The 21,022-nt window shown below is 44.1% G+C and overlaps 1 protein-coding gene across 2 annotated transcripts in view; it reads right to left on the reverse strand.

The window, feature by feature from the left end:
• The window catches only part of TIAM2 (TIAM Rac1 associated GEF 2), a 171,824-nt gene that overhangs the window by 127,310 nt on the left and 23,492 nt on the right, over positions 1-21,022 (reverse strand). For both annotated transcript variants that reach the window (XM_033234971.1, XM_033234976.1), the window contains exons 2-3: positions 7,305-7,415; positions 4,488-5,687 (exon numbers count right to left, since the gene is read on the reverse strand). In XM_033234971.1, the coding sequence (XP_033090862.1) occupies positions 4,488-5,681 (1,194 nt within the window). In that variant the 5' untranslated portion in view covers positions 5,682-5,687; positions 7,305-7,415. The remainder of the gene's footprint in view (positions 1-4,487; positions 5,688-7,304; positions 7,416-21,022) is intronic.

Here is a 21,022-nt window from a genome sequence, read left to right on the forward strand (position 1 = left end):
CTAGTATGAACATTATCTCAGTGATAAATATGTCCCTCTGACTCATAACCCAAAAACATTGGAATTACCTCTGATACCCTGCCAGGGCCATGACGGAATGCTTCAAAACAAGCACAACTCTGCCAGAGAAAGGCACAAAAGTCCCAAAGTTAAGTGTGACCTACACACACTCTTGACACTGCTTCTCAAGTTACAGTGCCAACTTTTACATGTCTAACCACAGCAAAGCATGGATTTTACTTTGTCAGAAATGGTGGGGGTGGGGAGAATGCATTTTAGCATTTATAACTGATTCTTATACATAGTATGAACTCTCCTAGTCTCTAATAAATTTCTAAATCTTTTTATCTAGAATCCTAATAGCCAGTGACTAATTTTCAGGCTAACAAAAAAGAGCCTTTAAAAAATATAGAATGTCTTTAAATAGGTTCGGCTAGAATTCTTAATCACTGTGTTACGTGGATGAAACTAAGATGGCTGCTATATATATATATACACAAATCATATGATTTCCATTTCCATACAAATGACTTCACTTCCACCAAATCGAATAATCAGAAACAAGGGCTAATATAACTTGATGACCAGGGTAGTACAGCAGAGTGGAGATAAGTAAAGACTCAAGAGTAAAAACTTAGGCCAGGTGTGGTGACTCACACCAGTTATTCCAGCGCTTTGTGAGGCCGAGGCAGGCGGATCACCTGAGGTCGGGAGTTCAAGACCAGCCTGACCAACATGGAGAACCCTGTCTCTACGAAAAACACAAAATTAGCCGGGCGTGGTGACGCGCGCCTGTAATCCCAGCTACTCAGATGCTGAGGCAGGAGAATCGCTTGAGTGAGCCGACATGGCACCATTGCACTCCAGCCTGGGCAACAAGAGTGAGACTCCATCTCAAAAAAAAAAAAAAGAGTAAAAACTCAGAGATGTCACTCTACAGAAAGACATGTACTGCAAGATTCCACTTATACGTGCAATATCAAATAGTCCAACTCATCAAAGCAGAGAGTACAATGGTGGTTGCCAGGGGCAAGAGAGGGAAATGGCAAGGTGCTTCTTAAAGGGTACAAAGCTTCAGCTTTGCAGGAGGAATGAGTTCTGGAGCTCTAAGGTAAATTATGGTGACTACAGTTAATAATAACAAATTCTATGATTAAAATTTGCTAAGAAGGTACTTTTTTTTTAATAGAGCTAGACTCTGTCTCAAAAAATAAAATAAATAATAAAATTCTAATTATTTGATTCTAACCAGTTTGTTTGCTTGTTTGTTTGTTTGTTTGTTGTTGAGATGGAGTCTCACTCTGTTGCCTAGGCTGGAGTGCGCTGGTGTGATCTCAGCTCACTGCAACCTCTACCTCCCGGGTTCAAGCCATTCTCCTGCCTCTGCCTCCCAAGTAGCGGGACTAATAGGCACATGACAGCATGCCCAGTTAATTTTCATTAGAGATGGGATTTCGCCAAGTTGGCCAGGTTTGTCTCGAACTCCTGACTTCCAGTGATCCGCCTGCCTCAGCCTCCCAAAGTGCTGGGATGACAGGCGTGAGCCACCGCGCCCAGCCCTAACCAGTTTGTTTTTAACTCTACAGGCACACAGTTCAGAGTTAAGTTTTTGGACGATGCAGAATTGAAGGAGACCCAGTTCCCATGGGCAGGAGAGGCAAGGAGGGTCACTCTGCCCATGATAGAATGATTCCTACACAGCAGCAACTGGTCTACTTCTGAACCAAGTGGGAACTGACACTGCAGGAGGCTTCGCAGAGCCATGTGTAGCCAGGCCACATACACAGATGAGCAACACACTGAGTGCACATAAGAGATGCAGATCATTGGCTCGATGCCACCACCAATTAGGGGACACAGTGGATGACAGCTGAACACAGGTCGGCACCATAACACTTGAATGAAAAAGGCGTGGATGTTGTCCACCTGCGCAGCCCTCAAGTAAGCAGAAGCTGCGTCTCCCATGATGCTCAGCTGGGATCAGTTGTTTAGGAAATGAGAGCTGAGAGAAAAGAGTCAAGGAAATCTCTACTATTTCGTGGTTTAGTATGAAAAAGTGATGATCCAGGAGTAAAATCACTATACAAATTACTACGATGTTTTCAGGGACATGAAGAGGTCCTGAAAACAGGATGCTGATCGTCTGTTCTTCATCTTTGTGTGAAGGAGGAGGAGGGAGAACCCAAGCCCAGCACAGGAGGGGGTAGTGGAGGCAGACGCACTATGCATCAGAAGGAAGTAATGAATGTCAAACTTTTAAATCTGAAGCAATCTACTCAAAAAAGTTATATTATTTTCCACCCCAAATCTCCATATAATTAATATAATTTTATAATTTTCTGTCTATCTAGGATGCAATTTTGCTAGAGACTAATTGCCCACACAAATTCCCTTCCACTCCAGGACTTATACAGAGTAATTTAAAAAGAAGCTTCTCCCCTCTACAAATAAAAAATAAAAAATAAAAACATGTAACAAAACAACAACAAACTGAAAATCTAGCAATCGCCTCTAGTTACCTAAAAAGGTAAACTATCATTTTTCTTCCTGGTGGATAAGCCACTTTGCTCCCCCAGTCAAACTCTACACTCCATGATACCGAAGTATATACATGATATTTTATCAGTCTTATCAGTATATATATTTTTCTTTTTTTTTTTTTTTTCTTTTTTTGAGATGGAGTCTGGCTCTGTCGCCCAGGCTGGAGTGCAGTGGCCGGATCTCAGCTCACTGCAAGCTCCGCCTCCCGGGTTTACACCATTCTCCTGCCTCAGCCTCCGGAGTAGCTGGGACTACAGGCGCCCGCCACCTCGCCCGGCTAGTTTTTTGTATTTTTAGTAGAGACGGGGTTTCACCGTGTTAGCCAGGATGGTCTCGATCTCCAGACCTCGTGATCCGCCCGTCTCGGCCTCCCAAAGTGCTGGGATTACAGGCTTGAGCCACCGCGCCCGGCCAGTATATATATTTTTCTATTACACGCACTTAGGTACAAGATATTTTCAGGATGCCGTTAGCTATCTCCATGAGGAGGTTAAGTTAACACATATAGGCCGGACGTGGTGACTCATGCTTGTAATCCCAGCACGCTGGGAGGCCAAGGCAGGTGGATCACCTGAGGTCAAGAGTTTCAGACCAGCCTGGCCAACATGGTGAAACCCCGTATCTACTAAAAATACAAAAATTAGCCAGGCATGGTGGTGCACGCCTGTAATGCCAGCTACTTGGGAGCCTGAGGCAGCAGAATTGCTTGAACACAGGAAGCAGAGGTTGCAGTGAGCCAAGATCGCACCACTGCACTCCAGCCTGGGCAACAGAGCGATATTCTGTCTCAAAAAAAAAAAAAAAAGATTACACTGCAGATATATTATCAACTTTTTTTTTTGATGTACCAACTTAAGCAAAGAAATTTTAATTTCATCAAAGTAATATCAAATTTAACATGCCTACTCAACCAAAAATAATGACAATCTCGTCTGTTTTGTTTGGATTGTAAGAATGAGGTCTAGTAAAATTCTCAGATAACCAATTATTTCAGGAATTCTCTCCAACTCTACTTACTTTTTTTTTAAAGACAGTGTCTCTGTTGCCCAGGCGTGATCTCGGCTCACTGCAACCTCTGCCTCGCAGGTTCAAGTGGTTCTCCTGCCTCAACCTCCCAAGTAGCTGGGATTACAGGCACCCACGACCACCCCGGGCTAATTTGTGTATTTTGGGTAGAGACAGGGTTTTGCCATGTTGGCCAGGCTGGTCTCAAACTCCTGGCCTCAAGTGATCTGCCTGCTTTGGCATCCCCAAGTGCTGGGATGATAGGCATGAGCTGCTGTGCCCGGCTATGGCCAAGTCTTAAGATTAGGCCTGTGGAGTGCAGGCAAGAATGCGGGGACATACACAGAACCAGAATGCTATTGACTGAATATTTGTTTTCCCCCTCCCCAAAATCCATGTTGAGGCTTTAACTACCAGTGGACGGTATTTGACTGACACCTTTGAGAGGTAATTGGTTTAGAGGGGTCATGAGGGTAGAGTTCCCATAATGGGATTAGGGTCCTTATAAGAAGAAGACAGGAGCCTAGACCTCCCGCTCTCTCTGCTGCATGAGGACACAGCAAGAAGGCGGCCGTCTGCAGCCAGGAAGAGAGCCCTCCCCAGAACTGGACCACACTGGTACTCTGACCTCTGACTTCCAGAATTATGAGAAATAGATGTCTGTTGATTAAACCACCCAGTCTGTGGTATTTCGTTTGCAGCCCAAGCTGACTAAGACACAGGAAGATTAAAGTTGTAAGTAAAAGTGAAAATATCTGAAGCAAAAGAAAAAACAAACCCACACCTGAAAATGAGATAAGTCAGGCTTTCCACTGAACTCTTCACTTTTGCCAGATCATTTAAGCACCCCAACAACACTCTATGGTGGCTTCTACTAACCTTCCCCTTCTCCAGATGGGGAAACTGTGGGGACCCTTCCCTTTGCTCTAAGGTACACTCACCTGGAGTTTCCTTTTCTTCCTTGAGAGGCTTCCCGTCCAGTCACTGATCCGTCGCATCCTGGCTTTGAGGGAGTCCTTCTTTGCAGTATCCTCAACTAAGGCTTTGGGCTTCCGACAGGGGAGAGTGAAGGAACTGTACTGGACGGGGTCCCTGTGTGCCACCCTAGAGGGCACATCAATGTCAGAGGCAAAAGAGACGCGGTTGCTCAGGCTGGCGTGCGTGCCCATGTATTCATCAGAAAGACGGATACCTGAGGGGGACAGGCTCCCCAAGTTGGCATCTTTGTACAGTTCCCGAAGGGAGGAGAGGGAAGAGCTTTGGTTGAAAGGCTTTTTGGCATCACCAGGTGGGAAGCTGGCATGGAGGCTGGGGTCAGGCATGCCGGGGGCCAGGAAGGAGCCCTCAGCCTCGCTCAGCTCTCCAGCGTTGCCCCAAGGGGAGTCGTACCAGGATGACTCAGAACTCAGGGAGCTGCCTTTGCTGGACCGCAGGTGAGAGTCCGTGGGAGAGGGGCGATGGCTGGGCAGGGAATCGGCGCTGGACCCCCTCCTGGCTTCAGGCACTGGGGAGGTTTCTGATGCTAAGGTAGGTGAGTACCTCAGCAGCTGCACCGGCTCACTGGAGTCCTCTGCAGGCACTTTGCTGGGGTTGCCACCATTGTGGAACTCGACCCTTAAACACCCATCCAGCTTCCCCAGTGTTTTGATGAGCACTCTGGGGCTCTTGCGGTCTTCGCCTGGCGGGGTGGAGGCAATGCTCTCATTCCTCCCGTAGCAGTTGAGAAGGTGTCCGTTGCAGTCTCTGGAGGTGATGTGGTTATCTGCCGGCTCATGGCCAACAGAGTGGAAGCCATTCTCAGTTGAGAAAGCAGCACTGATGCCCTGGAAATCCTTCCCTGGGGCATTTGTCCTGTGCGTGGAGTAGGCAATGCCTCTGGAGACCTTGCACGTGGAGCTACCGAGTCTCGATGCGTAAGGCTGGTTACTCTTAAAGTGAGAAAGGCAGCTTCGGGCCAGGGACCTGGACTTGTAACCTGCTCCGCTACTTCCGTGACCCCATCCATGCAACGACTTTTCCTCTTTTGCATGAATCCCACGTATTTTCAGGGAGCAAGGAATTTGCTTAGCACCAGTGACAGTATTGCTATGATTTTTAGATCCTTGAAGGGTGTACTGACTCTCGGAGTTGCCCATTTTAACCTAAATTAAGAACAGCTGCATCAGTAAGACCATGGCCTAAATTACACTCCATTATGACAGAACTTTTAAAAAGAATGCGCTGCATATTACACAGCAACTTTAGTGCGTGGAAGGACTCAAAGGAGTAGGGACAAGAGTCAGTCAGTAGAACAGGCTCTCCTTATTTTGCGAGGCTGCTCATTAGCTAGACAGACAACACTGCACACCTGTCTGCTGGTTATTTTAAAGACATTATACATTATACAATATTAATTTAGAAGTTGAACAGGCATAAAAATCAGCTTATGAGAAAGATCGGCTTCAGGCTTGGTGTTGGGAGACTTTGAACTAATGGTTTTTTTTTTTTTTTTAAGACAGGGTCTCACTGTTATCATCCAGGCTGGAGTGCAGTGCTGCAGTCACAGCTCACAGCAGCCTCGACTTCCTAGGCTCAAGTGATCCTCCTGCCTTAGCTTCCCAACTACCTGGGGCTATAGGCACGTGCTACCACGCTCAAACTTGGACTTTTTTTTTTTTTTTTAAAGATACCGGGTCTCACTCTGTTGCCCTAGGCTGGTCTTGAACTCCTGGGCTCAAGAGATTCTCTTGCCTCGGCCTCCCAAAGTGCTTGCATCACAGGTGTGAGCCACCACACCAGACCAAATTAATGATTCTTGAAGAGAAAAATCAGGGAAAGTATCTTTATTCTGTCAGTCTAAATACATAGGTTTCAGTGATCAGAGAGATACATTTTCATTGCACATAAACTACTGGTAGAGCTAACATCTCTCCATAGCATTTTGAGAGATTTTTGCTCAAAAACTACCACATTTTTATAACATGACACCAAGTGCCAGGCTCTGTTGGGGCTCTAGGAATACCACAAAAGAAAAAGGCCTACAAGTCCTCAAAAATGAGGCTGAGATGAAAAATGGGGGAAAAAATAAGAGCTCTCATTTGGGAAAGAAAAACATTTTAATAAAACTAATCTCTAGAGCTTTTCTAAAGACTTCAGGTGTCTTCACTTTAGAATACGATGAGAGAAGTAAGTATGAAGCTGACTTAGAATAAGGGCATCAGAAAAACTTAATATTAGACTCTTACTTCCTTGTAAAAACCCCAGTTTGCTCAAGGAGTCTATTAGTTAAGCCAAACTCAAAGTGAAAAGGGGGAGAGGGAAGGAGGGAGGGAGGGAGGAAAGAAGAAACCATCTCTTTTGATTCTGAAATAATTTTTTTGAGGTGGGATCTTGCTGTGTTGCCCAGGCTGGTTTCAAACCCCTGGGCTCAAGGGATTCTCCTGCCTCAGCCTCCCAAGTAGCTGGAACTACAGGCACACGCCACCATGCCCAGCTAGTTTCTGACTCAAACCAGTATATCACTATTTTAAGTCAGTTGGAGGTGATGCTCTTCTGGTGAAGACTCCAGATATATTTAGTAGGCTTTTTATTTTTAATTCTTTTATATCTAAGAATGTGTGCCACAAAACAGAAGTTAAATGGATTGACTTTTCTTTGGTGGTAATTATCAAATATTTTAAAATCAAAATCACTAGCCCAAATAATTAAATCTTTACTTATTACCTTATTCACAGTCATGCAACTTGACATGACCCCAAGGGCACATGGGTTGGGTTTACCTGAAGTCTAGTTTCTGCTCTGAGGGAAATTAGTGGTCAGTAGGCTTTACATGGTCTTGGGAGCAACGCAGTACATTTAACAAGCACGCAAAGTGAGTCCATGAAGTGAGCCTGAAAAACAGAAATGCAAGAAAACTCTGTGAACCGTTTTACTCCAAGCTCCCACAAAGTCAAAAGGAAGGTTTAACACAAATTATAAGAAGAAACAACTGGTGTCCAGGGTCACTGTCAAGGTAATAAATGAAATGTCTGTGAACCGTGTGATTCATCAGGGTCATTTGAAGCCAGAACTGCCCATCCAGTCTTGCAAAGGCCACCAACTCAACACCCAGTCTGCAGTCAAATGCAAGCCTTTGTTTCAGGGGAGACCGCTCCAGTGAGTCATGCGTGGCTCATCTGTCACCACGACCAGGAAAACAACTCTCAGTCTCACAGGGCTGCAGGAGCGTCAGGCTGGTGTGACGAGAGGTGGCCCTTGTTCTCTATTTGACCAAGCAGTAAAAATACAGCCCAAAATGTAACATCACAGTGAATAGTCCTTGGCTAAAATAATTTAGCTTGTAGACACTGACCCCATAAATGAGATTAAAAGCTTTCTTAAGCACATGTTAGTAGGGGCAAGAGGTCCCCCCGAGGGATAAGGCAGGGCTTCTGAAAGGGAGGAGGACTGGCTGAGACGGGGAGGCTCCCTCTGGCCGTGCTCACTGCTGGATACGAAGCCACAGACACGGGAAGTAGAGGGGTGAGGGCTTAATAGTGAGTTTTTGTTCCTTTAAAAAAAAGAAATGTTTATTGGTAATTGTGGTCAAACATGGATAACATAACATTTTTCATCTTATCCTTTTATTTTATTTTATTTATTTATTTGTTTTTATTATTATTATTTTTTGAGACAGAGTTTTGCTCTTGTTGCCCAGGCTGGAGTGCAGTGGCGCGATCTCAGCTCACCGCAACCTCTGCCTCCTGGGTTCAAGCGATTCTCCTGCCTCAGCCTCCCGAATAGCTGGGATTACAAGCATGAGCCACCACGCCCAGCTAATTTTGTACTTTTAGTAGAGACGGGGTTTCTCCATGTCAGTCAGACTGGTCTCGAACTCCCGACCTCAGGTGATCTGCCCACCTCAGTCTCCCAAAGTACTGGGATTACAGGCATAAGCCACCGTTCCCAGCCCATCTTACCCATTTTTAAATGTACAGGGCAGCAGTAAGTACACTGTTGTACAACCATCACCAACATCCATCTTCAGAACTCTTTCCATCTTGCAGAACAGAAACTCTGTACCCATTAAACAGCAACTCCCCAGTCCCACAGCCCCTGGCAACTGTCACTCTACTTTCTGTCTCTATGAATTTGAGGACTCTAGATACCACATATAAGTGAAAGTATTTGTCTTTTTGCAACTGGTTTATTTCACTTAGTATAATGCCCTCAAGTTTCATCCCCGTGGTAGCAGGTGTCATACTTTTCTTCCTTGTTAAGGCTGAATAGCATTCTATTATATATATATGCCGCATTTTGTTTATTCATCCATCCTATGGAGAGACACTTGAGTTGCTTCCACCTCTTGGCTATTATGAATAATGCTGCTGTGAACATGGGCGTTTATCCCTTCCAGACCCTGCTTTCAATTTTTCGCGATATACACCCAGAAGTGTGGAAATGCAATAGCATTAGGTTATTCTATTTTTAAGTCTTCTTCTTTTTTTTTTTTTTTTGGAGACAAAGTCTTCTCTGTTGTCCAGGCTAGAGTGCAGTGGCACAATCTCGGCTCACTGCAACCTCTGCCTCCTGGGTTCAAGTGATTCTGTTGCCTCAGCCTCTCAGGTAGCTGTGATTACAGGCGTGCACCATTACGCCAGGTAATTTTTGTATTTTTAGTAGAGACAGGGCTTCACCGTGTTGGCCAGGCTGGTCTCGAACTTCCAGCCTCAAGTGATCCCCCCACCTCGGCCTCCCAAAGTGCTGGGATTACAGGCATGAGCCACCGCGCCCAGCCCTATTTTTAATTCTTTAAGGAACCGCCATACTGTTTTCCACAACAGCTGCACCATTTGACATGCTCACCAACAGTGCGGCAGAGTTCCAATTCCTCCACATCCTCACCCATGCTTGCTATTTTCTGTTTTTTGACAGCAGTCATCCTAATGGACATATCTCATTATGGGTTTCATTTTCGTTTCTCTAATGATAAGTGATACTGAACCATCTTTTTCATGTACTTATTGGTTATTGTATATCTTCTTAGGAGGGTTCAATGGCAACTTTTGTTTTATTTTGTTTTGTTTTTTGAGACAGAGTCTCACTCTATTACCCAGGCTGGAGTACAGCAGTGCAATCTCGACTCACTGCAACCTCTGCCTCCCAGGTTCAAGTGATTCCCCTGCCTCAGCCTCCCAAGTAGCTGGCATTACAGGTGCCCGCCACACACCCGGCTAATTTTTATATTTTTAGTAGAGACGGGGTTTACACCATGTTAACCAGGCTGGTCTCAAACTCCTGACCTCAGGTGATCCACCCGCCTCGGCCTCCCAAAGTGCTGGGATTACAGGCGTGAGGCACCACACCCAGCCTCAGTGGTGACTTTTACAGTTAGTGGGAGGAGAAGCAAGACACTGGAGCTAGGTTCCTCTAACGAAGCCAAAGACAAATCTCCTGCCTGAGTCTATCCACACAGATACATTTTAAAATAAAAAAATAAAAAAAAAAGTCAAATACATTTTCCACTTGGCCATCAGCAGGAAATCCAATAGCTCAGCCTCTAATTAATGAGGACTGAGAAGGTGCCTGCTATGCCGCCAACCCCCTACCTTTCAGTAGGCAGCTGTGCCACACATCTAAAAAGGGGATAGCAACCGCTAGACTTGCCACTAGAACCTGGCCCCATCTCACACATGGAGCTGGACCACAAGAAGCCCACCTTTTAAAAGTCCAAAACTGGCTGGGTGTGGTGGCTCATGCCTGTAATCCCAGCACTTTGGGAGGCCGAGGCAGGGCAGATCACCTGAGGTTGGGAGTTCGACACCAGCCTGACCAACATGGAGAAACCCCATCTCTACTAAAAATACAAAATTAGCCAGGCATGGTGGTGCACGCCTGTAATCCCTGCTACTCAGGAGGCTGAGGCAGGAGAATCGCTTAAACGCCAGAGGCAGAAGTTGCGGTGAGCCAAGATCGCACCATTGCACTCCAGCCTGGGCAACAAGAGCGAAACTCCGTCTCAAAAGAAAAAAAAAAGTTCCAAAAAAAAAAAAAAAAAGTTCAAAACCTGGCTGGGCATAGTGGCTCAAGCCTGTAATCCCAGCACTTTGGGAAGCCGAGACAGATGGATCACTTGAACCCAGGAGTTTGAGACCAGCCTGGCCAAAATGGTGAAACTCCATCTCTACTAAAACTACAAAAAAATTAGCCGAGTGTGGTGGCATACACCTGTAATCCCAGCTACTGGGGAGGCTGAGGTGGGAGAATTGCTTGAATCGGGAGGCAGAGGTTGCAGTGAGCTGAGATCAAGCCACTGGACTCAAGCCTGGGCAACAGACACAGCAAGACTGTCGACTCTCTCTCAAAAATGATGATGATAATAATAAACAAATAAAGTTCAAAACCTGAGCCACTGCTCTACCTCAGCTACCCTTTTATTTTTTTAACTGAGGGAACTACAAATGGCCAGAGAAGCTCCTGGCTGCTGCCACTCAGACTGTCACAGTGAGTGGATCAGAGTGAGCCTTCATTTGTTTCCTTTCGTAAAGACCAAGGTCCAGCGACGACACTGGAGGCGAAAGGCTCCGGTCTCTCGCTCCTCAGCCACCTCTCTTTGTCAGCCCTCCTGAGCTGCAGCACACACAGCACAGGACCCAAGCTCGCCAAAACCAGCGGACAAAACTGCGATTGAGTGGCCGACTGTGTCAGCTGCTCATGGACACACAAAGAGGTCAGAATTCAAAGTCGCAGAATCGCTCCCAGGTGGAAGTTTCCGCCCAGCCGCAGGTTAGAACCTAAGCTCATCTCACTACTTTTGCAATTAAATAGCTTAATTGTTTTATTTTGTGGGATATTTCTAAAAACACAGGAGACCCCATCCTCTACTGAACGCTGTGCACTCAAGGCCTAGCACCTGGAGGCTCATGTAAGCACTCAGCAGACACCTGTGACAGCAATTCATGTGCTACACAGTTGATGCAGACCCCAGACCAAGGGCGAGAATCCTCCTTACTGGGTATGACAGAAAGACTGGTGTATCAACTCACAAGGATACACTTCCATAATTAAGATAAAGAAAAGCAAACAGGGAGTGACAGAAGTATAGCACAACATGCATTTTCACATGTGCACAATGCTGACAACATGTGCAATGTTGGGTCAGTCCTGGCAGGGAAAAGACAAAAAACAAAAAAACAGCCTTAAACTGTAGGAGGAAGAATTTATCCAATATTTATGAGAAATTTATTGACAGGAAGGATAATCCCTGAGGGAAGCTAAGTAATTATTGTCCCTGAGGAGTTTGACAAGTTGAACAGATATTTATCTGTCATGCTTCAGCTATGATTTTTGTCTGGAAGCAAGGGAATATTTAGGCAAATGTTCAGTAACCTCTGGCCTCCGACTCCTTTATTAAAGGAATTTTATGATATTCCAGTTTAAAAACTATTTTAGTTAATAGAAAGGGGGCTGAAAAAATTAAAAAAAAAAAAAAACAGATTTCATGTAAACTCTTTTTTTAAAAAAGTATTTTAAAAGGGCCTGATGTTTACAAATAGCAAAAGTACGTACAGGTATAGTCACCCGCAGTAACCCTTGTGAAGGTATTCTAACCTGCAGGAATGGGTATGAGCTATAACCATATGTGGCGAGGCCCAGGGCTGGAAGAGACGTAATTTAAGTGAAGTTACTCCGGAATAATGTGGCACCAAGAGTGCGTATACTTAGCAAACATTTTATGCTGTGACATTTTATGCTGTGTACAAATTTTTTTATAATTATATTTTATTTTTTTACAGGACAATTATAATAAATATTGGAATTTTAAAAAACTGAATCACAGTGACATGGACCTAGAAAAAAAAAAATCCTACCTTTCATTCTGCATTCCTTCCCAATCCCCAAAATCCTACCACCTTCCATTCTCCATTCCCTCCCAGTCCCCCAAAATCCCACCTTCCATTCTCCATTCCCTCCAATCCCCCAAAATCCTACCTTCCATTCTCCATTCCCTCCCAATCGCCATTCACATGAGTATGCTCTGTAGCTTTTTAAGCTAAAATTACAAAGAGTGGAAGTTTTTCTTTTTTAAAAGTGCGATCAATAACCACACCAGAAGTGTGCAGCAATGTGGAGGAATGTCCTAAGTATGCCATCACAATCCCAACAGCCACTGTCATCTACTGAGTCCCAGGGAAAAACAGCTTTCAGGAGGAAATTCGAGATTTACCTTTCCTTCATTTGCCTTTAGCCTGGGCTTGATTGGATGAGTCAGATTCCCAAATTCTCTAGTTCCATGTAGTGTGGCATTTATAGCAAAGAAAACTAGAATCATCCGCCTCTGCTTTGTCTTTGGACTGAGGCCCTGAGCTGGCTGCCCAGATGGAGCAACTGAAGGGGAATAGGAGGAAACCCTCCGGGTGGGCAGATGGTGCTGAGCAGAGGCCTGCGAGGAGGGCGGGGGCCCGGATGCGGGACAGCAAACAGAACGGAGCCACTGCAAAAAAGCAGATCTACAGCTGGCTGAGACCGTGAGAGGAAGCACAAGTGCTTCTATCAGGAGATACCAACAGGCTTCATGTTGCTCCAGAGAGATTTTTATACTAAACTAGGACCCTCATCCTAGTCCCAGGCAAATACTTCAGATAGTGACAAGAGCCAGATAACAAAAGGGCTAGCTATCACTAACCATAACAATATCTACTTGGTTTTCTTTATTTGGGGAGGGTAGGGAACAGCTTTAACCACTAAGGAGAGGAGTCTCCAAATTCTACTCTGGTTTGTGTCAGTGAACTCAGGTTAAGCCCTGCTTCTGTCTCTCAAACAGCATGTGAGACTTTGGGCAAACTGCTCACGCTTTCTGAATTTCATTTTCCTCATTTGCAACTTGAGGATAAAAATATCTGCCCTACTACCTCACACACTGAGAATCAAGTGTGGAAATATATGTGAAACCATCTAAAATACTGTGAAATGCAACAGAGTACTATTATTAATTTGTAGTTATAAGTCTAATTTTGTATGTTATGATATCAGATCTTATTATAACTGCTGTTTCAGGTCTGTCATTACCTATTCATCATTCAATAATGCAACACAAAGTATTATTAAATTTTAAAGTCTGATTTTGTATATTATGACATTGGATCTTATTAAAACTGTCATTTCAGGTTTTTCATTACCTATTATTAAATTAAATATTACATATAGATATAGATATAAATTTAGAATCTTCTAGGTTTTAGCATTTGATTTTGATCAATTCCCCCAAATTATTACGGCATATAAAACTACCTAATTTGCAAGCAGTCTATCAAATATAAAGAAAACCAGTGACACAAACCACACACTCTCATTAGTAGATACTCATGGTAGAAAATGTAAGAAAATAACCCGAATGCACATTGAACTGGTACAACCTTAAAGTAGTCATTCTCAACTACGGTGATTTTGTCCCCCCAAGGGACATTTGGCATCTTTAGGAATATTTTTGGTTGTCACAACTGGGGTCTGCTACTGTCACCTAGTGGGTTAAGGCTGGGGGATGCTACTGAACTTCATACAACATACAGGACAGTTCGCCACAACAAATAATTAATTATCTGGCCTAATATGCCAATAGTTCCTATGCTGAGAAATCCTGCTCTAAAGTTTTATTATTGTCTCTATCACTAAAAATATTAAAGCACAGGACAAATGTGCCTAAAAATCTAAAACAAAAGCATTCAACACTGCCAGGGATCCAAACTGACTAATAAACTGTGTAAATCCTGCCAGAATCTGTTTCTCTCATCCTGAGTCAATGAACTACACTCAGAATGCATGAATTGCATACCAAGACCTGAAGGAGCTCACTTCTAATCACAAGAAAACTTGAACCCAATGTATATAAAGAGGCAGGCAAAAGGAACATCTGGTCTCCATAGGAATAATGCTTAGGAAGAGTAATCCTTATAAATAAAGTGAGCAGAAAGCAAGCTGCTGTGAAGGGCCTCAGAAGCTAAGCTTCCATTGTTGGGCCTCACTGGTCGTCTTTGAATTCAGCAGGACTCCTTCCAAATGCATATTAACAGATGAATAGATAGACCCATCTGCAGCAAGGAATGCCCTCCAAGCAGGATCTCAGCTGACAAGCATGGCTGGTATTCAACAAGGGGGAAAGTCATAAATTCCACAGAGACAATAGCTCAGCTTTTTGTCCAGTTCATCACCTTAGTAAGTCCATTTATCACAAGGAGGATCTCGGCACTCACACCTGTTTTAGAAAACATCCCAACATCTGCAGCATGGCTTACAGAAGGCTGATCAAGCCATGGGTCATGGCCCATTGTTGGGCCATGAAATCCATGCAATGAATTGATACCAGTATTTTTAAATGAATAGAAGAGAACAAAATAGAGCAGAAGAGAGAATAAGCAGAACAGAAAATAGACGAGTGAATCCCAGTAGGAGTAAAATTTGTTTCATGAAAGTAAATTCTTGTGGGTGCTTGTGTGTTTGTCAATATACTGGGTTGGGAAGTAAAATGATATCTTCTTGAGTCATGATTTTTTTAAAAAATGTTTTAAAACCTGACTTATAAGACCACAAGAGGTAGTTTTGTCAGAATAGGACATCCATTCTAATAAAATCCAAGGACAGCCAAGCTCTGAAAAGTCTCAAAACATTTGAAAAGTCATTGTTGGCCGGGTGTGGTGGCTCACGCCAGTAATCTCAACATTTTGGAAGGCCAAGGCAGGCAGATCACTTGAGGACAGGAGTTTGAGACCAGCCTGGCCAACATGGTGATACCCATCTCTACCAAAAATACAAAAATTAGCCGGTCATGGTGGCTCACGCCTGTAATCCCAGCTATTCGGGAGGCTGAGGCATGAGAATCACTTGAACCTGGGAGGCGGAGGTTACAGTGAGTGGAGGTTGCGCCACTGCACTCCAGCCTGGGCAACAAAGTGAGACTCTGACTCAAAAAGAAAGAAAGAAAACTCAGGGCCAGGTGCACTGGCTCACGCCTGTAATCCCAGCACTTTGGGAGGCCAAGGCCGGTGGATCACATGAGGTCAGGAGTCTGAGACCAGCCTGGCCAACATGGTAAAACCCCGTCTCTACTAAAAATACAAAAATTAGCCGGGCATAGTGGCAGGCACCTGTAATTCCAGCGCTTGGGAGGCTGAGGCAGGAGAATCTCTTAAACATAGGAGGCGGAAGTTGTAGTGAGCCAAGATTGTGCCACTGCACTCCGGCCTGAGCAACAGAGCAAGACATCGTCCAAAAAAAAGGGGGGGAAAGGGAAAGGAAGGGAAGTCACTGTCCAAGGCAAACACTTCGGATAGAGACAGTAAGTACCAGAATTTTTTTTATTTTAAGATGGCCCATCATTAATGTGCAATCTGGACACCACGGATTAGGCCCATGGGCTTCATCCTTTTGCACTGCACAAATTTAAAAAAAAAAACAAAAAAAAAAACACACATTCATTGGACATTCAACTTCTTTGCAGGAAATTTAGGAACAACCCAATAAGGAAGACAACCCAACAAGTGGGTCTTGGAGGATGAGTGGGATTCCATTAGATGAAGAAAGGAAAGAGAGGGCCATATGCAGTGGCTCACGCTTGCAATCGCAACACTGTGAGAGGCCAAGGCAGGCAGATCACCTGAGGTCAGGAGTTTGAGACCAGCCTGGCCAACATGGTGAAACCCATTCTCCACTAAAAAAAATACAAAAATTAGCTGGGTGTGGTAGCAGTTGCCTCTAATTCCAGCTACTTGGGAGGCTGAGGTAGGAGAATCACTTGAAAATGGGAGGCGAAGGTTGCAGTGAGTCAAGATCACGCCACTGCACTCCATCCTGGGCAACAGAGCAAGACTCTGTCTCAAGAAAAAAAAAGGAAAAGAAAGGAAAAGAAAGAAAGGAACTCCAGGGAACAGAAAATGGCTTGTGCAAAGACACGGTGCTCTATAACCACTTGCTGGATCCCTGAAGGACCGAACCCACGAGAGAATACATGGAGAAAGACCCCAGCTCCTTCAGGGAAAGGTGTGGAGTGGGTGCAGGTCCTGAGCACCAGAGTCAGGGACAAAGTTTGGAGAGAGGAAGAGGTGAGAGGGAAAAGGCAGGCTGAGGGAGGGGAAGCTAAGGGAACCTTGGACAGGCACCTGCCCATCCCCTTTACTCCCTCCCCTACCCACTGTTCCCAGAAACACCACGGCATGACCATCAACCTCAGGACACTTTGGAACACCCTCTGGGAAAGGAGTCCACAATAGCCAATAACTCAATGTCAGTATGGGAGGCAGTGTTGGCCCAGGAAGAAAATGTTCAAAGTACTGGCAGAAACTTGGGGAAAAGAAGTGAAATGTAAAAGTTCCACTCAACAATTCGACATGAATGTTTGGAGACTCTCCCACATACCAAGCACTGTGCTAGGTACCATGAGGGACATAAGTGTAAGAGAAGGCACCACCCTTCCCAAAGGGGCTCATCAGCTTGTGTGTAGAGGGAGAGAGATTATAAAACATGAAGCATTTGGAGAATCAGTAAGACAGAATATGAAAAGCCAGGCATGGTGGCTCACGCCTGTAATCCCAGCACTTTGGAAGGCCGAGGTGGGTGCATCACCTGAGGTCAGGAGTTCTAGACTAGCCTGATCAACATGGTGAAACCCCATCTTTACCATAAATGCAAAAATTAGCCAGGCATGGTGGCACATGCCTGTAGTTCCAGCTACTTGGGAGGCTGAGACAGGAGAATTGCTTGAGCCCAGGAGGCGGAGGTTGCAGCGAGCCGAAATGGCGCCACTGCATTCCAGCCTGGGCGACAAAGCAAGACTCTGTCTGCAGGGGGAAGAGAGAGAATATGACAACTTTAACAGCATTAAGTTTATGAGAGACATGGTGAAACCAGCAATCCCACAAATATTACTGGTATGTTTTTGGAATGCCAAGTAAATTCAGTGGCCCGGCTATATGTGAGCCATCGCAGAAACTGAAAATATTTCAGAGAATTTAAACACACACACACTTTCAAGCAAAATTACAAAACCAAGGAGCTTCTCTGAACCCATTCTGGTTCAGGGGCTGCCCAATAAAAATTTTGTTTTTTAATTTTTTAAATTACAGAATCAATATTGTCTAAAATAAAATAATCCTGGATAAAATATTTTCCTTATTTTTATTTTAGAAATTATTCAAATGCATTTTACACATTCTCACCACGGCTCTTTGAAGCACATTTTTTTTTTTAATATATCAAATGTTCAGTCCCACTCTGCCCTTTCTCACCCGTCTACTTCAAGTCTCAGCTAAAACTTGTCCAACATCCTGGCCTCTATAAACTTCGTGGTCCTGTTCTGGTGACTACCAGACCAAAGATTCGAAAGACCTAAAGCTGTTAGCATGTCTTTTAAATGGCCCTCTTTTATAACTTTTATAAACATGAGATTCAAAATGGTTGGCGTGACTTTTAAATAACCTGTCGTTTTTAACCTTTCTGAGCTTGAGCTACTCCACAAAGAGCAAGCTTAGGCCCAGGGATGCACTTCCCAAGGTTTCCATCAAAACTTCAACAGAATCATGCGCTGGAATCTCAGACTGCAACCACACAGCTTCTCGCTGACTACGGACACCTGCGTGGATGTAGAGTCCGAGCTTCAGTAAATCAGAAGCAGATATGGTCCTCCTAAACCCCAATCACATTCTGTAACCAAAATCTACCACGGTCATTGTACCAAGTTATTCTTGGCAAAACATTTCTTCATTACGCACTGTTCCATTTAAGTTAAAAACTGAACAGGGCTTAAACCACACATTTTTTCCCCTCATCTAAATAGGTGCTTCCCCCATCCTCACAAAATGTGTAACTATTCTACTTCAACGAGGGTTTTTGCCTTGTTGGAGAGTCATTTTTAGAAATGTATGTCTTAAGGCTACAATGTAGATTGTCCCTGAGGGCTGCAGGTAAATTAACCAATCATTGCTGAAATTTTCCTTAATTCATATGAGTATTCACAACAAACCTGATAAGATTTTTAGCTAACAACTTCACAGAAGCTTTCAGGGAAAAAAAACCATATATATATATATATATATATACACACACACATATATATATACACACATACACTAGTTGGTATAGTTTAAATTTCCTAATTTATAGAAATTTAACATTTTTTCATATCCAAAGTAGATGAAACATGGATGGAGGGGGAAGGGCCTAATCTGTTCTTTTTTTCTGAAACGGGAGCCTCGCTCTATCACCCAGGCTAGAGTGCACTGGCGCAATCTCAGCTCACTGCAACCTCTGCCTGCTCGGTTCAAGCAATTCTCAGGCCTCAGCCTCTGGGATTATGGGCACACACACCACCATGTCCAGCTAATTTTTGTATTTTTAGTAGAGAGAGAGTTTCACCTTGTTGGCTAGGCTGGTCTCAAACTCCTGATCTCAGGTGACCTGCCCGCCTCAGCCTCCCATAGATTACAGGCGTGAGCTACCACGCCTAACCAATCCGTTCTTAATGTTGCTGTGTGCTGGGGTACCCCGGCACAAGAATCCTCATAGGCTGTAATAATCATCCCTCTTTTACAGAAAATAACTTCAGCCTCCAGGGGATAAATAATTTGGCCAAGATCACTAAGAGGCAAAGGTAGGAATCAAACCTGGATATTTTCAATCATTTTTTAAATCGATCGATTGATCAATTGATTGCCAGGGTCTTACTGTATCACCCAGGCTGGAGTACAGTGGTGTAATCATGGCTCACTGTAACCCCAAATGCCAGGGCTCAAGTGATCCTCCTGCCTCAGCCTCCCAAGTAGCTGGGACTGTATAGGCTTGCACCACCATAACTGCTAATTGTTTTATTTTATTTTTTATAAAGACAGGGTCTCACTATGTTGCCCAGGCTGATTTTCAACTCCCGGGCTCAAGGGATCCTCCTGCCTTGGCCTCCCAAAGTGCTGGGATTATAAGTGTGAGCCACCACACCAGGCCATTTTAATGCAGTGGCTCATGCCTGTATTTGGAGCACACTGGGAGGCCAAGGTGGGAGGATCCCTTGAGCCCAGGAGTTTGAGACCAGCCTGGGCACAATATAGTACGATGCTGTCTCTTTAAAAAATAAAATAATAATTTTAAATTATTTTGTACTTCCTAATTCAAAATTATTCCTTTATTTCTTTCTTTTTTTTTTTTTTAGTACAATTTAACTTTCAGGATTCCCTTTTAAAAGAGTGGTTGTGGCCGGGCACGGTGACTTACACCTGTAATCCCAGAAATTTGGGAGGCCAAGGTAGGTGGATCACCTGAGGTCAGGAGTTTGAGACCAGCCTGGCCAACATGGTGAAACCTCGTCTCTACTAAAAATACAAAAATTAGCCAGGCATGGTGGCAGGCACCTGTAGTCCCAGCTACTTGGGAGGCTGAGACAGGAGAATTGCGTGAACCGGGAAGCTGGAGGTTGTAGTAAGCTGAGATCGTGCCACTGTATTCCAGCCTGGGTGACAGAGCGAGACTCAGTCTCAAAAAAATTAAAATTAAATAGATAAATAAATAAAAGAGTGGTTGTGGTTCTGATCAATCTATGCCCCTTTCACAATTCAAACATCTTAAACGTCCTTCTCTAAGGGTATTTTTTCCTCCAGGTAACAAAGGCTTCCATGGCTGGGGATGAAGAGGTAAGAATAAAATGAAAAACTAAACTTTTAAGTTAACCAAGGAGCTTTATGGTTACAATTTAGTTATCCCAGTCTACTGCCTTACAAAGAACATTATGCAAATGAGAATTTTGTTTTCTTGATACTATAAGCTTCATGGTAATTGTCTTCAGTAATAATTATAACTTAGAGTATGCCTCCCAATGGCTGTGGGGGTGGGGCATGGCCACCAAGAGAAAGGGAGAGCAGAGGAGACTCTCAAGACCACAGAATAACCAAGGCGCATCTTCCTAAAGCTCTGATTTCATTTAATGCTAAGTAATTTAAACATTATGTCCATAATAAAGAAATATGTATCATGGCAGGGCACAGTGGCTCACGCCTGTAATCCCAACACTTTGAGACGCTGAGGCAGGTGGATCACTTGAGATTAGGAGTTTGAGACCAGCCTGGCCAATACAGTGAAACCCTATCTCTACAAAGAAATGCAAAAATTAGCTGGGGTTGGTGGCAGGCACCTGTAATCCCAGGTACTCAGGAGCCTGAGGCACGAGAATCGCTTGAACCTGGGAGGCAGAGGTTGTAGAGAGCCAAGATGGCACCACTGCACTCCAGTCTGGGCGACAGAACAAGACTCCATTTCAAATATATATATATATATATATATGTAACGTATAAAATTTACATTTTTAAGATAAAGCATAGGAGTTCAACGATATTTAGCATTTACATTAGGTTGCTTCTGCTACATCAAAGGAAGCCTTTCCCAGGGAGGATACATTTTCACTGATTAAGGCAATAAATGTTTACTGAATAACAACTCTTTGCTAGACACTGTTCTAAGCCCTGGGGATACAGCAACAAACAAAACA

This window comes from Trachypithecus francoisi, unplaced genomic scaffold (genome assembly GCF_009764315.1).
Source record: "Trachypithecus francoisi isolate TF-2019V2 unplaced genomic scaffold, Tfra_2.0 Lachesis_group15, whole genome shotgun sequence".
Lineage (NCBI taxonomy): Eukaryota > Metazoa > Chordata > Mammalia > Primates > Cercopithecidae > Trachypithecus > Trachypithecus francoisi.